Here is a 14705-nt window from a genome sequence, read left to right on the forward strand (position 1 = left end):
AGCGAGTTCGCACGGATTTGCTCATCACTCGGTGGAAGGCAGGGTGAGCGTCGCTCTTCTCTGAGTCTATACAGGAGGGGGTGACCACGGAAGGAGCCGCCATAAAGCAGAACTGAGCCTGCAGTGCAACTACTTCGCCTCCCGGACGGCACCTTCTCCCCGCTATGAGTTTCCTTGTGACACCCAGTGGGAACAGAGGAGCCAGTCATCTTCCACTGGCTGGAAGTGCCAGCCAACACCCCTCGAACCCCCTACAATTCTCGCGGAGACAGCAGGGTGAGAGAGCGCCCTGCCGCGGCACAGGACTAAAGACAGGGCTGAAGTAAATAGCCGTGCTTATGCCGTATGGCTGAAGGTAAAGAAACGTAGGTGCAGGAGGAAGGTTTAAACCCCTTCGCTCACTGCCGTGGGGACTGCTCTCAGCATCCTTGTCTTCTGCAGGGGCACAGCAAAACCGCATGTTGCGACGGTCAATGTGTCTGATGAAAAGCCCGTCCTTTCACTTGTTCTCATTGATGCTTATCTATCGATGCGTGTTCTCCACGTTTTTTGCATGATTTATTTCCTTATTTTAGGCAGGACTTTGGTATTTCATGTAAACGTGGTTAAAATCCAGCTCCTGAATATCCCCGTTGGGTCCATTACTCTGCTGTGGTCAAGTAATTAAATTATATCAAAGAGACATCATTGTACAAGAAATGCTTGAGTAAAAGTGCTTTTCGACTTAGAGTTCCTTACGTCAACGGGGGAAAGGAAAGAGAGATTTTAAGGACATACAGGATCATTATCACCGAGCTCACGTCCACATGCTGTTAGGAAGGTTCGTAGCAGAGAGGTGGCTGGTTGGTGGGGGTTGGGGGGGTCGGGGGTGCTCACCGGGGGTTCGTGCAGAGCCGGTCCCTGTGAGACACCCCTCCTCCGCAGGTCCTGGAGCAGGGGGACCAGGGAGACCAGTCTGACCAGTGGCCATGGGTGGGCTTGGGGCCCTCGTCACCATGTTTCACACACTGCCCTCCGCGGCACCACTGAAAATTAAAAAAGGAAAAAGCGATTATGACTGATGAGCAGACAGTGGGTTTATTGCTGCTGTAATGCTCAGCACTGGGGCGTTTGGTAAAACAGGCAGATCTCTCCATCTCCGCCATCAGGAGCACATAATAAAAATACATTCAATGCTGCTCCTTTTTGTTCTGTTCAAACCTAGCCTTGTTCTACAAATCCCCATGAAGGGAAGAGGGAGAGGAGAATTGTTTTCAGGTGTCTGTCTGAGCGGCTGGAACGTAGCAGGTGAGTCGTGATGCAGGAAGTTTCAGGCTGATGGGTCACCCATCGGGTGAGTGAACTCTAACCTTTCCTGGAAACAACACACCCTTCATATGTGACTTTCGGGGCAGGCTGACTGTCAGGTGGAAAAGTCCAGCTGGAGGTTCCGTGGCCTCAACACCTTGTCATTTCTGGCCGGGGCTCTGTGCTTTTGCTCCAAAGCACCTGGGCTGGGAGCCTGGAGGTTATAATGGATGCATGTCAGGGGTCACATGGCTTTCTGAGGAGATGAAACAGCCTGCACAGAGCTCCACCTGTCCCTCTGAGCCTGGCGATGCTATCAGTTCTCCTTTCTCTAGAGGTGTGCTCAGTGATGTGAATTCGGCTAAAATCCACGTGGTTTCCTCACCTCCACCACATGCGAAAGCTACACAGACCTGGCATTGTGTTCAGCCGCACTGGTTTCCCACCAACGGATGCTGGCATTCCGCCAGCAGCACCAAGTAGGAATCTGCAAAAATTGATGGTTTTACAAGAGCAAAACTAACTTCTTGGTATCAATGTGACTGCTCAAAACGGTGTAAGATTCCCTGTGGTGCCCACTGTCTACTGGAGGCAGCCTACTTGAGATGCACAAAGAGCTAGGTTCTAAAGTCACCTGGATGATTCTTCTGTCACGGTCACAGTTAAGCCAACAACTTGACTTAAAGCCTAAATGTTTCATTTTGCTTTGGATATGTATGAATTACTATAATAAAATCTTATGTAATTTTGTTTTAAAATTACAGAAAATGGTTACACACTTCCCCCCCAATTTAGAGTTTATCCCTTTTTAATATAATCAAATAATTATATAGACCAGTATTTCCTTTTCTTTCATAAATGACAGCCTATTACACACATCTTTCTCCATCCCGCGTTTCCATTTAACAACATGTTCTGTAGCTCATTCCACAGAGTCATACAGACACATCCGTTGTCCCTCTGTTGCAGCTACATGACATTCGGTTAGATGCGTTTCCAGCCAGTCCCCAGCTAGGGGACATCTGCATCATTTCCAGTCTTCTGCTGTGATAATTATTGCTGCAATTAATAGTCTTGCAGATGCATTTTCCCCACCATTTTGGCCAGAGTATCCCGAAATGACTAACTTTAAAAAATTCCTTAAAAATTTTTTTTTGAGAATCTGAGAAGAAAGAGCTACAGCTTCTCCCGGGAGGCCGGGGGGATGCACAGGTGCACACAGACACACAAACATGAACCTGCACACACACAATTTTTAGTATCATTTCACGCAGATAGCAGACCAGTGGAGCCCGTCAGTGAGGTGGTCGGGGTAAGACCCCTGTGTTAAACAGACACACAAAATGTCCACTGAAACACCAGATATGTTTCTGAGGCCCATCCCACGTTTATCACACTTTCATATTTAGTTGATGGAGGGTGTGGCCAATAAGGAAAGGCTTTATCTTAGGAAGAGCCACGGCAGGATGAGGCGCACATCCCTCCCGTGATGCTGCTCGCACAACCCGCTCTCACACCCCAGCCTGGTGCCCCCGGGGAAGCAGCAGTGCCAGGCACGGAAACCGACCCTGCGGAGTGGAGAACCAGCCCCGCACGTCAGGTCAGCCAGGTGAGTGGCCCGGGGCAAGTCACTCGGGGGCCCTGAGCCTGCCTGTCCTCCTGTGAACACTCAGGATGGCGGAAACCACCAGACTGAGTTCTGAAGACCCGTGGAATGAGGCCACGTGCCTCGCACCACGGGCAACGTCATTGCAAAGTGAGGGCTCGTTTAATCTTACATTCGGGATTATTAAAGAGTCAGAATCTGCTTTGGTGCGACCCAGGCGGCGGTCCTGACGCCACTGTTCTGGGCGTCTCACGGCGTGAGCGCAGAGGAGCCCGGCGTCCTTTCCCTGAAGAATTCTTGGGTGCACAGCGGGGGTGGCAGTAGGGTCACCCTCTCAGGGTGCTTGTGAGGATTGAATGTATATCATGTTTTAAGTGCATCACTTGCCACTGAAAGATGCACTGACCGTTGGTTGGGTTTACCCCCATGCCCACCACATGGAGCCTCAGTGTTGGCGGCAGGTGTTGGAAAACAGGTCCCCACGCAGGAGAAAGGTGCACAGCAGTACTACAGTTGTCCCTGGTCATCCGGAGCACACGCGCTGCCCTGGAACATCCCGAAGCACCGGGATGCTGCCTTCTGCTAATGCTCGCTGCCAAGTCAGCAGACCTCACGGACACCTGTGCCCCAGCGAGACAGGAAGACACACAGCTCACACCACAGGGAGCTTTTACAGGAGCCTCTGACGCTTGTCCCACTGCGGCCACCGGGCAGCCACGCCACGTGACCCTGGGCGGAACGCTTAATGTAATTTGTAGGCACCTACTCCGGCGTTCTTAAAAACATGCTCTAATTCTCTTCACTGTGAAGGTAAAAGCTCCATTTGGAAACACAAGGGAAAAATAACAGAAACCATCAATGAAAATCAGTTCACCTGTGCCTTCAAGGTAACTACAACAGAACAAGAACATCCTCCAGGGAAACAGCAGGTGACGGAAGCGAAGTCGGGCGCCTGGGGGGCCAAGCGCTGTCCCTGTGAACCGTCACTCAGGGCAGTGGCGCGAGGGCTGCCAAATGGGTGTAATTCGGCAAACTATCAGATTTGCAAAATTTGGTCAATTTTAACCACTTATGTGCAGAACGCCGTGATCACCTAAGCTTAACACTCAGGTGAATCCCCTGGTATCCTTTGCTAATTGGTGTTTCCACGTCGTCATAGCTCGATAAATCCCTTTTCTCTTTTGAGAAACTAAAGCATTTTTATTAGACTTTTCTGTTGTAGATGAATTTACTGCTGCCTCCATCACTAGAAGGATTTACGTATCAGTCCCACCCTGTGAAAGTCTGAAAAGAAAGCACATTAACACGTGTAGGATGAGTGGTTGCTGGGCGCGATTCTTAAGCGAATTTACCTCATTTCCTCAGTCAGCGTTGCAATAATTTCACACATACGTCAGCTTTGTTTCTTAATACTTTGAATCCATTCTATCTGCACTCACATTTCAATGTGTTTGTGGTGGGAAATATTTACTTAGGACTTTAAACGTCCTAGATCGGTGGCATTCAGGCACGCATTTCTCTTTTACATCATCAAAGCATCAGACACATGGAATGAAGGTCGTTACAGTGACAGTTTGGTTCTGATACATTTCTGTCTTTATCAAGAGCCTCTTACGTGCTGGAAAAAAGTACAACCACAGGCTGAATCACAAGGATTAAAACAGTACTCTTGCACGTTAAGATACTTTATTTCTAAGTTTTGATGACAAAAATCACCATTATCTACCAGTTAGTAATAAACTTGCCATCTCATGTATTTTTTCTTTTCCCTGCTGTAGAATGTCTCTTTTTTCCACGGGAGCAACAATAGGTCAAAAGAGTTGACTCCAGTCTTTAAATCAATGCTTTGTGACTTTAACAGAACTACGTAAGCTGGCTCTTTACACGACTAAAAGATGGTCAAGGGTTTAACATTTCCCCCTATTAAACAGATTCAGCCGTCACCTGTTGCCTGACATCTCTGTCGATTAAGTCCAGACAGCTCATCATTGGAAAGGCGAGAACAGGAGTCCTCTGCATAGTATCAGTGTAAATTAGGCACAGTTTTTTGACATGGGTGTAGATATGGAAAGAGATAAAAATACCAAGGCAAGAGTGAGACAGGAGGCAAGGGGGCAGGGCACAACCACGGAAGGAAGGACACACCACTGAGGACAGGACAGACTGGTTAGAACCAAGACGACGGGAGATTCGACTTCCAGTTGACCTTGAGCCTCATGGCGCACCCACAGGTGCCGTGACAGTTCCTGGACGGACCATGAACGGTCAACATGTGGTGGCGGGGACCCAGTCCCTGGAAACCCCTGCCCCTTCCCCAAAGCAGTTGGAATAATCCTCTTACTCGTTGGCCTATGATATTGCCACGCCCATAAAAACTAAGAACCTGCACCTCCTGGTCACTCTCTCCCGCCTTCTGAGACGGCCCGCGCTCTCCCTGTGGAGTGTGTATCTCCTGAGCCGCTCTCCCTTCTGAGTGAGGTGGACCACACTGTCTATGGAGTGTGTGTCTCTCTAAATAGAAGTGCTTTCACCTTACTATGCCTTGTTCTTGAATTCTTTCTGCATGAGGCAAGACCTTAATCTCCGGCAAAAAGAGGAGGAAAGAAGCATGGGTTGAAAGCTTGACATCAGCCTATGATGCATGTACCTAAGATTAGCTTCTTACCATGTCATGCCCGCAAGTAGTGCCTTCCGCTGCTGGCATAAACTTAGTCTCACATTTTCTTCCAATCCGGTGGCACCACAGGGCTTTACAGATATCCTAAAAGGGGAAAAGAAGGTCATTCATTAGTATCAGAAATGGTCCATACATCTGTGATGAAATAGCACTGAAACATTTAAGGGAAAAACAATTGATAGAAATTAAAAGCTGACTCTACCTTGTGGTAGACCCCTATGATGGAGGGAGGACCCGGAAGATTCATGTTCTGGACTTTGTTCAACTTAATTCTATTCCTGAAACTTTAATTTGGTTTTATTCATCATAAATTTAATTAAATTGTATTTCTAAATTAAAGAGTAAAATATGCTTGATCCAGACACTGAAGAAAACTACAAAAAATTAAAATTAAAAAAACTAAACATTTTATAATTCATTCTTTTTCTCCTTTTCTTAATTGAAGTGTAATTGATTTACAATGTTGTGTTAGTTTCTGGTGTGCAGCACAGTGATTCAGTTACACATATACACACATACATACACACACACATATACATATATATATGCATATTCTTTTTCATTACAGGTTTACCACATGCCATTGACTATAGTTCCCTGTGTATACAGTAGGACCCTGCTGACTATCTATTCTGTACATAGTAGTTGGTATCTGCCAATCCTAACTCCCAATTTATCCTTCCTTCCTCGGTTCCCCACAAGTCTGCTTCCTATGTCCGTGAGTCTCTTTCTATTTTGTAAATAAGTTTGTGTCATTTTTTTAGATTCCACATATGAGTGATGTCATATTTGTCTTTCTCTGACTGACTTATCTCACTTAGTATGATAATCTCTAGGTCTGTCCATGGTGCTGCAAATGACATTATAATCCATTCTTGTTCCTACGTCTCACTAACCTCTCCAAGTCTGAATCCTCATTTCCACATGGAAGATGGTTCTGAAACTTGCTGGCTTGTCCATCCCTCTCTCTAGCCACCCACCCACCCACCCTTCCATCCACCATCCACCATCCGCACAGCTTTGATGAAGGCCTAGAAGATGCCAGGTATCTTGCAGGCAGGAGGTTCCATAAGAAATGCAACCAGATCAGCCCTCCCAGAAATGGCCTTAGAGGGGAGATGAGCTGTAAACCTCCGTCCGGTGCACGTGGGAGAGGCGCCCCTATGGGGGGGGCACAGCACGGGGTGGGAAACGAGTATTGCTCAGAGGACTCAGGGAAGGACTCAGAGAAGACGGACATCTGATTCCACTCAAGCTTGAGGACAACATTCAAAGGAGAAGGAAAGAAAGGTTTGTGCAAAGGAAGGAAGATGGGGAAGAAGAAAGGTGTGTGCAAAGCAAGGGGGTCCTACGTGGCTGATGTGTCCTTAAATAAAACAGGATCTGAGATTTATAGCCAAGAAAAGTCTCTCCAGGAGTAGAGAATTATTTTTACTTTTATATCCTCTTGAGCCCAAAGGAACATCTTTGTGCAGGGCACGCGGTGGGACTCATAACGTAACGGAAACGTTGGGAACGCGGGTGGTAGCTTTAACTGCCTGTGATGAAAACGCTTCTTAAATGATCTGCACACAGATTCTGAATATTTGAACAAGTGCTGCTCTATTTCCCGAGACATTTCATCGCTCGGTCTGCAGGGTGTTTTGCGTTATTAAAAAAATGCAACACAGCAAAACTTCCACATAGTTCTCCTTGAGAGATAGCATTTCATGGCATTTGTGTTTTCATTCTCTGCTTCACTGACGCTAGAGAAGTGCTCCCACGAGCCTTTCTGCATTGTGCGAGTGATCTCTCAAAGGATTTCCTTCTTAAGAATCCATATTAACTTTACCTTCATAAAACTAAATCTCCTTCATAAATTTACTTATTACGTATTTAAAAGTTAAGATATTTGTCAAAGACACAGCTTCATATTTCTTTCCCCTTGTTATCTCTCTCACTAATAAGATAGCTCTTGAGAACTTGGAAGGTAAAGAAGTAAACTTTCGATGCTTTAATTCGCATATCAATGAATTGCTTTTATTTTGAGGTATCCATAGTAACCTCCTACGGTTACAATCACTGTGCCATGAAACTTCATCTTCTTGAGAGTGCTCCAGAACCATTAAGTGTACTGGGGCAATTGTGTCTCGCTAGTGGCTAGTGCACTGTCTGGCTCTCACTACAGGAATAAGCGTGCTGTATGGGGGAGCCTCTGGCCTTGGCCAGAATGGTGTTTAGAGATCAGAGCCATAAAACCGAAAGGAATCTGTAAAAGCAGAGGACTGGGTGTCTGTAACTCTCCAAAGAGACAACCAGAAAACTGTGTTTGCTGGCAGGGAAGACAATGTGCTAAAATACCAGGATATAAATAAAAGTTCCTTGAAACCGCCGCTTGTGGACTGAGGCTCAGTGTCTGGGTGGAGACGTGGTGGATCGTAGCCAGAGTCCGGACAGCGGGGCGGGGGAAGCACACCTGCCCTTGGGAGGTGGTTCAGAGACCTACTGATTCAGGCTCTGGGCGCACAGACAGGTGGACGAGTGAGTGATACAGAAATGGTGGGCGTGCGGGAGGCAGCTGCTCCTGCGGCTGCGTCAGCCGGGAGATGGACCCAGGGGTCAGTAGAGAGTCTGCCTACCAGATGTGAGTTGAGCAGGCAGAACCCCCCGTGTCCTCCCACACGCAGCCAACCAGCGACTCGTCCTGGGGCTGAATGAAGGGGTCGCAGGGAACGTGCCCAACTCAGGGCCTGGCACCGAACAGGCATCAAACCAGTGATGTGCCGTTTCTCACTTCAAGGACATGAGGAGACGTGAGCAGAACACCAGCTTGGGGTTCACGGCTCTGCCTACGGGGGCTAGTGGTACTAATTCACGGGTTGGTTTCAAAGACTATGGGAGTTGGTACAAAATAGACAGTGTTTTCAAATGTTAAATTCTTTTTATATATTTGTCACTGATAGCAGGAACAATGCTTAGTACCTAGCTGGCTTTCAATAAATGCTTTCTGAATGAGCTGAGTGTCCATTAGTTTGCTCCTGTGGAAACCCTGGCCAGAATGACCAGGGACATTTTTACTGTAAAATGAAATTAATAGTGTGATCAAGGGACTGTGATTATAAAAACCTTTAAGGTCACTTAAGAGGGTGACTTCATGATACGAACATACATACCTCAACTGCTATTCCAAGTATTTTTGTAATATCCTTACATTGCAGTTTCTGGGAACATTTTGCAGAACAAAGCTATGCGGATGGAAGGTACTCCTGAGGGCCAAGGCTTTTGACCTTTCTAAGCACACAGCTCCAAGTGCAGGATGCTAACCACTACAGCTCGCCACTCTCACTCAGTCCGTGCCCAGCTCACGCCGCCTGTTCCAGCCGCATCCTGGAACCTGCTCAATCCCCAATTCCAAGCGTCCAGCCAGAAGCAACTCATAGAGTAAGAAGAGCCTTGAAATACATACTTCATGTTACTGTGTTCCAACATGTCAAAAAGTGCTCGAGACCTTGCTGGGCTATAGATGTAATTGCTGGCCATTTAATAAAAATGCGATATTCTACCCTGGAAAACAAATAAAATTGCTAGTACCTCAACCTCTGTTCATTTATTACCTAAACAACCCCAAACTGATTACTGCCTCTCAGTTTTATCATTCTCTGACTTAACCGCTAACTTTTTGACATAATGGACAATGGTTGTATTACACTCAGCATTATGCCTGCAGGTTATTACGTTCTTAATAAAACTTCAGGGTCCTCCTGGAACAAAGACCCTATTAAATCATGGTTCTAGGGCCAGGAACTTGGAATGCAAGACGTGCTGGGTGTGGTGGAGGGGCTCCCAATTTACCAAGAGTACCCAGGGCACTAAGTAATCACATTTCAAAGTCATTCTGCCATCCTGCATCTCAGACCGCAGGGTCAGGCCACCAAGCACTGCTGACACAGCAGAACAGGTACTCCATAAAGACACGGTGTTTGGAATAACTAACGCCTGACTCAGGAAGAAGAAGGTGGAGACTCCGGCTTTTTACCTTCGCCACTAAGGACCACTCTCTGTAATGAAGGCTCTCACCTGCATTCCATCCCATAATTTAAGAGCTATGTTCACAGAGACCGATTTCAGTGATGCTGACCTAGTTAAGTTTCACATCACAACCTAGCAGCTCAAACAAAAAGCATGTTGTCAGGTACCTGGGTTGGATTGTTGTGGCATTTCCATAGTGTGACCTGACCACCCCCGGGTTCATTTTCTCAAACTGTCAGTACCAGATGCTCCAGAAATACGAACTGAAAATGCAGGCACAGATGATGTTGCAGCGGGACACATAACTTATGGCAATTATTTGCTTTTCAAGCAGTGGTGTGCTTTTATCACTAATTCTGATGATCAATATGCAAGTCCTCAGTGGACAGAGAAAGCCATGGTCATATATGTGTGTGAATTTGTACACAAGTATGTAAACACCCACACACATGAGCCAAATACACAGCTATTTATCCAAGAGAGGGATGCACATGGGTTTGCATTATCCTAACTTCCCAAGCTAAGCTTAAGTGATTCAGCCCCTCTTAAAGCATCATCCTTCCACCCACCACCCAGCTCAGTAAATTCCTATTGGCTGGGCCTCATGAGCCCAGCGCTGGTTTAGGCCCTGGGTAGCTTCCTTGTCATTTATCATTTTATTTTCCCCCATCAGAAAACTTCCAGATCTTTACATTTCAATCGAATCAAATAGACCCATTCTCATTACATTTCAGTAGAAGTTCCTTTTAAAAAATTAAATTTTTTAAATGAGAATGTCAGTGTCCTGAGATGCTTTGATTCATACGAAAAATAAAGAACTGAATTGCCACTCCATATTTAAAGTTGAGATTCAGTATATTACAGATTCTGGACACACAAGCAGAATTTAACTCTCTCTCTCTCTGTGTATATATATATATATATATAAAATGATGTCAAGTTTGTTCCTATTGAAAAACAATTTTACGTTATAAGGAGTGAGCTCACACTATTGATTTTAATGGCTGTTTTTTTTTTTCAGAAGGTATTTTCTCTCCTGTTCATGATGGAGGCCTGGTACCAGGCCTATTTTTCCACGTGCAAAGACTGTAAAACCGGACTAGATATATGGGCCAGTTGATTCAGACTCTTGCAACATGCCATACAGTGCCTGGTCCTCGAGAGAAGGGCGATTTGTCAGATGGGCGCTGCCCTCCCCAGTTGTCTGGGGACACTTCACTGACCGTGGTGCGGAGAGGTGGGCCCATGCAGACAGCAGCAGTCTCACTGACTGGAGGGTGCAGAGGTCAGGGCTGGGGCTGCAGGATTAGCTAGAACTTGTGGGAATGGGGCCAGAAGGGAAAAAGCTGCATTGGGTGGGGAGCCTCAGAGGCCTCCACGAGGACTTCCTGCAGGTGGGTATCTGCAGCCTGAGTGGTGGTGGACGCGTGGGATGAGATTCTAAGTGGCCTAGCAGAGGGCGGCAGCTCTGGGCTGGACGCTGATAAGGGCTAGGAGACAGAGAAAGCACAATGCTGGGTGAGGCCAGCGTTCCAACCCACACAAAGGGGAGGGACTTCAGGGAGCATCGGGGGCCTCCAGCGGAAAGCCCGAAGTCCACGTCTCAGGACTAAGAATCACAAACTAGAAGACAGGCTGTGCCCAGGGCTGAGGAAAAACCAGAACTGATGAGTCTGAAGGAAACATGAAACAAAGGCTCAGGGAATCCAAAGGACCCCTCTATTATAATAACAAAATAAATATGCGCAACAGAAAATAGCAATGTGTTCTAACATATAACTGTGCCATGTGTAATGTGCTACAAATATATTCAAGGCTATAAAGGGCAAAAAAAGTGGACATAATAAGTGAACAAATGGGACATTCCCTAGAGAAGTACAGACTATAAAAAGAAAACCGAATGGTAATTTTGGAACTTAAGCTTAAAATAATCCCAATGCATAGTTTGCCAAATTGTTTAAACAAATGATTAGGAATGTTAGAAAAATTATACAAATGACAACCAACTTTTTATCAGGAACAGCTGAGTGCAGATGCAAACACAATCATCTATTTAAAGTGTCTAAGGGAAAAGAGAATATAGAATTCTAACAGAATTCAGAAAAAACTGTCCTTCAAAACTGAGGGTGAATTAATGACATTTTCAGGTAAAGAAAATGTGACGTGCTTTATGGCCAGCAGATTTATGCTACAAGAGATGCTAGAGGAAGTTCTTTGAGCCCTTTGGAAATGATCCAATTTAAAACCAATCTATAAGAAAGCAAGAATAATAAATGCCAAAAATGTGGGTAAATACAAAAGATGATCCTATTTTATTTAAAAGCAACCCATTATTTTAAGATAAAAGTTATAGCATTGTGTCATGCAGTTTAGAACATTCATAGTAAAACACATGCTGACAATAGTACAAAGTGTGAAAGAGGGATACAGAAATGTATTTGTGGTGAGGATCCTGCATTTTGCATAAAGTGGAACAATGCTAATTCTACAGAGGTTCTAAGTTAAAGATGCAGCTGTAATCTCTAGAGCAACCACCAAAAATACAAGAAATTATAGCTAACAAGCAAACTGATGCAAAAATAGAATTTTCAAAAGAAGTTTAATCCAAAAGGAAATAGAGAAACAAAACAGAAATGAAAATGATATGAAACAAATAGGAAAATGGTAGACTTAAATCCACCATATGAACAATTACATTAAATATAAATGTATCAAATATTCCAGTGGAAGGCTAGAGATGGTTCAACTGGATAGAAAAACAATACCAAATTAAAGTATGTTTACCACAGAAACATTTTACATAAAAATATGAAGAAATTGACAGTAAAAGGGTGAGAAAAATTACTATGCAAAGAGTATTTCTAAATAAGCTGATGTGGCTGTATTAATATCAGATAAAGTAGAATTCAAGAAAAGTAACATTATCAAGAATAAAAAAGGTCACTTTATAATAATGAAAGAGTCAGGAAGACATAACAATCTTAAATGTGCATGTACCTAATAATCCAGCTTCAAGATATACAAAGCAAAAACTAATAGAACTAATGGGAGAAATAGAAAAATACATAATCTGTGTTAGAAAGTTTGACACTCGTATCTATGAAACTGACACAAGTAATAAATACTATGGGGGATATAGAAGATACAAATAATATTATCAAACAAATTAACAAAATAAATATTTCTAGAACATTATACCCAACCACTGCAGAAAGCATGATTGTTTCAAGTGGCCATAGAATGTTCACCAGGATAGAATAAATGCTGGGCTATGAAATATGTTTCAATAAATTTCAAAAGTGTACTTATAAAGTATATTCTCTGATCAAAATTGAACAAAATTGGAGATCAAAATTAATAAGCTGTCTAGAAAACACCAATTATTTCGTAGTTAAATAATACACTCCTAAATAGTGCATGGGTTAAAGAAGAAATCAGCACTTAAATTAGGAAATATTCCATAGTTAATAACATTAAACACTCAACATGTAAAATGTTCCAGTTACATGTTAATATGTCGCTTAGGAGGAAACTACTAGCTTTAAATATAGTTAAATGATTATGTTAAGAAAAGAAGAAAATGTTCAAATCCAAGCTAATCTCATAGACAAGGAAGAGACAGTCACACTAAGTCTTAGAATGTAATAAAGACAAAACAGAAATTAATGAAATAGAAAATAGCCCAATAAAATTTTCTTTTAAAAATTAACAGAGACAAATACTGCTGTTTTGAAGGGACTCATTCATCTGATAAACTCCTAGATAGTTTGATCAAGTGAAAGAGATTAAAAAACACATGTTACCATTATTAGGAATAAAAGAGGAAATGCCACTGTAGCTCTTACATTCATTAAAGGGATAAATAAAAATATTACGAACAACTCTTGGACCAAAAAAAAATTAACAAAGCAGATAAAACAGACACATTCATTAGAAAATCTCTCTTCTTGTGTCCTTTTTTGATTTCTTTTTCCCAGTGAATCTGATCAGCTTAGCTGGGAAGTGCTCCTACATAACCCTGCATATGTTAGTGTAGTTAAATTAGTAATTACAAAAACCTTCCCACAAACAGAGCTCACTGATAAACTCTAACAAACGTTTAAGGAAGAAACCATACCAATCTTATTATAAGCTCTTCAAGAAAACAAAGGAGTAGGGAACACTTTCAAATCATTTTTTTTTTGAGGGCAGCATAACTCTGATATAAATTCTTGAAAGGTAATTATAAGAAAACAAAATTTCTAAATTATATTACTCAAGAACATACATATAAAAACCCTGAACAAAATATTCACAAGTCAACAAAATATAAAAATGTGTAATAGATTATGACCAAGTGGAGTCGTCCTAGGAGTGCAGGCTGGCTTAACATTCAAAAATCAATGAAAAAATCGAAAGCCCATCAGCGATTCACCACATGAACAGCATAAAGGAGAAAGAATGTATGTCTACATAACAGACGCAGGAAAAAAAGCCCACATGACAAAAATCAACACGAATCTGTGATAAAATCTTTTACCAGTCTAGGACCAGAAAGGAACTTCTTCAACTGGATAAAAGGAAGCCATGTAAAACCAATTGCTAGCATCATGTTTAACGGCGAAATGTGAAAACACTTGGCAATAGGAAGTTCCAGAATAAGCAATGTGTTACTATGGTGATAGAAAGCCGAACAATGGTCGCTCACGGCGTGGGGAGGGACTGAATGGAGGAGGGCTAAAGGGAACTTTTTGGCTTCAGGGAAAGAAGATGTAGCTTGATCAGTATGCTAATATGGGTGAATGCATTTGTTAAAATTCCCATTGTACACCTAAAACAAATGCATTTCACTGCATGTAAATGTATCCTCAGTAATGACAAGACATGCTGCATTTAACTTCTTATTTCCTGTATTTTCCAGATGGCACTGGTCTACCATGAATGATGCAGTCTGTGGTCCCGGAGCAAAACAGAGCGGAAACCAGGAGTCTGATGTCAAAACTCTCACCTCGGAAAGAAGACATTAGTTTCATGCTCCTTTCCCTCAGCAAAGAGGAGAGTAACACAAAAGTTCTGAGGAATTTTACATATTCTGCCCACGGAAACGGCAGCATTGGGAATACACGCTGAGGCTGACTGACTTACCGT

The 14705-nt window shown here is 43.5% G+C and overlaps 1 protein-coding gene across 1 annotated transcript in view; it reads right to left on the minus strand.

Annotated features, from left to right (window-relative positions):
- Positions 1-14705, minus strand: part of ADAMTS16 (ADAM metallopeptidase with thrombospondin type 1 motif 16) — a 153569-nt gene that overhangs the window by 69514 nt on the left and 69350 nt on the right. The window contains exons 11-12 of the mRNA XM_072958938.1: positions 5559-5654; positions 877-1025 (exon numbers count right to left, since the gene is read on the minus strand). Coding sequence (XP_072815039.1) covers positions 877-1025; positions 5559-5654 — 245 coding nt within the window. The remainder of the gene's footprint in view (positions 1-876; positions 1026-5558; positions 5655-14705) is intronic.

Source organism: Vicugna pacos, chromosome 3 (genome assembly GCF_048564905.1).
Source record: "Vicugna pacos chromosome 3, VicPac4, whole genome shotgun sequence".
NCBI classification, from domain to species: domain Eukaryota; kingdom Metazoa; phylum Chordata; class Mammalia; order Artiodactyla; family Camelidae; genus Vicugna; species Vicugna pacos.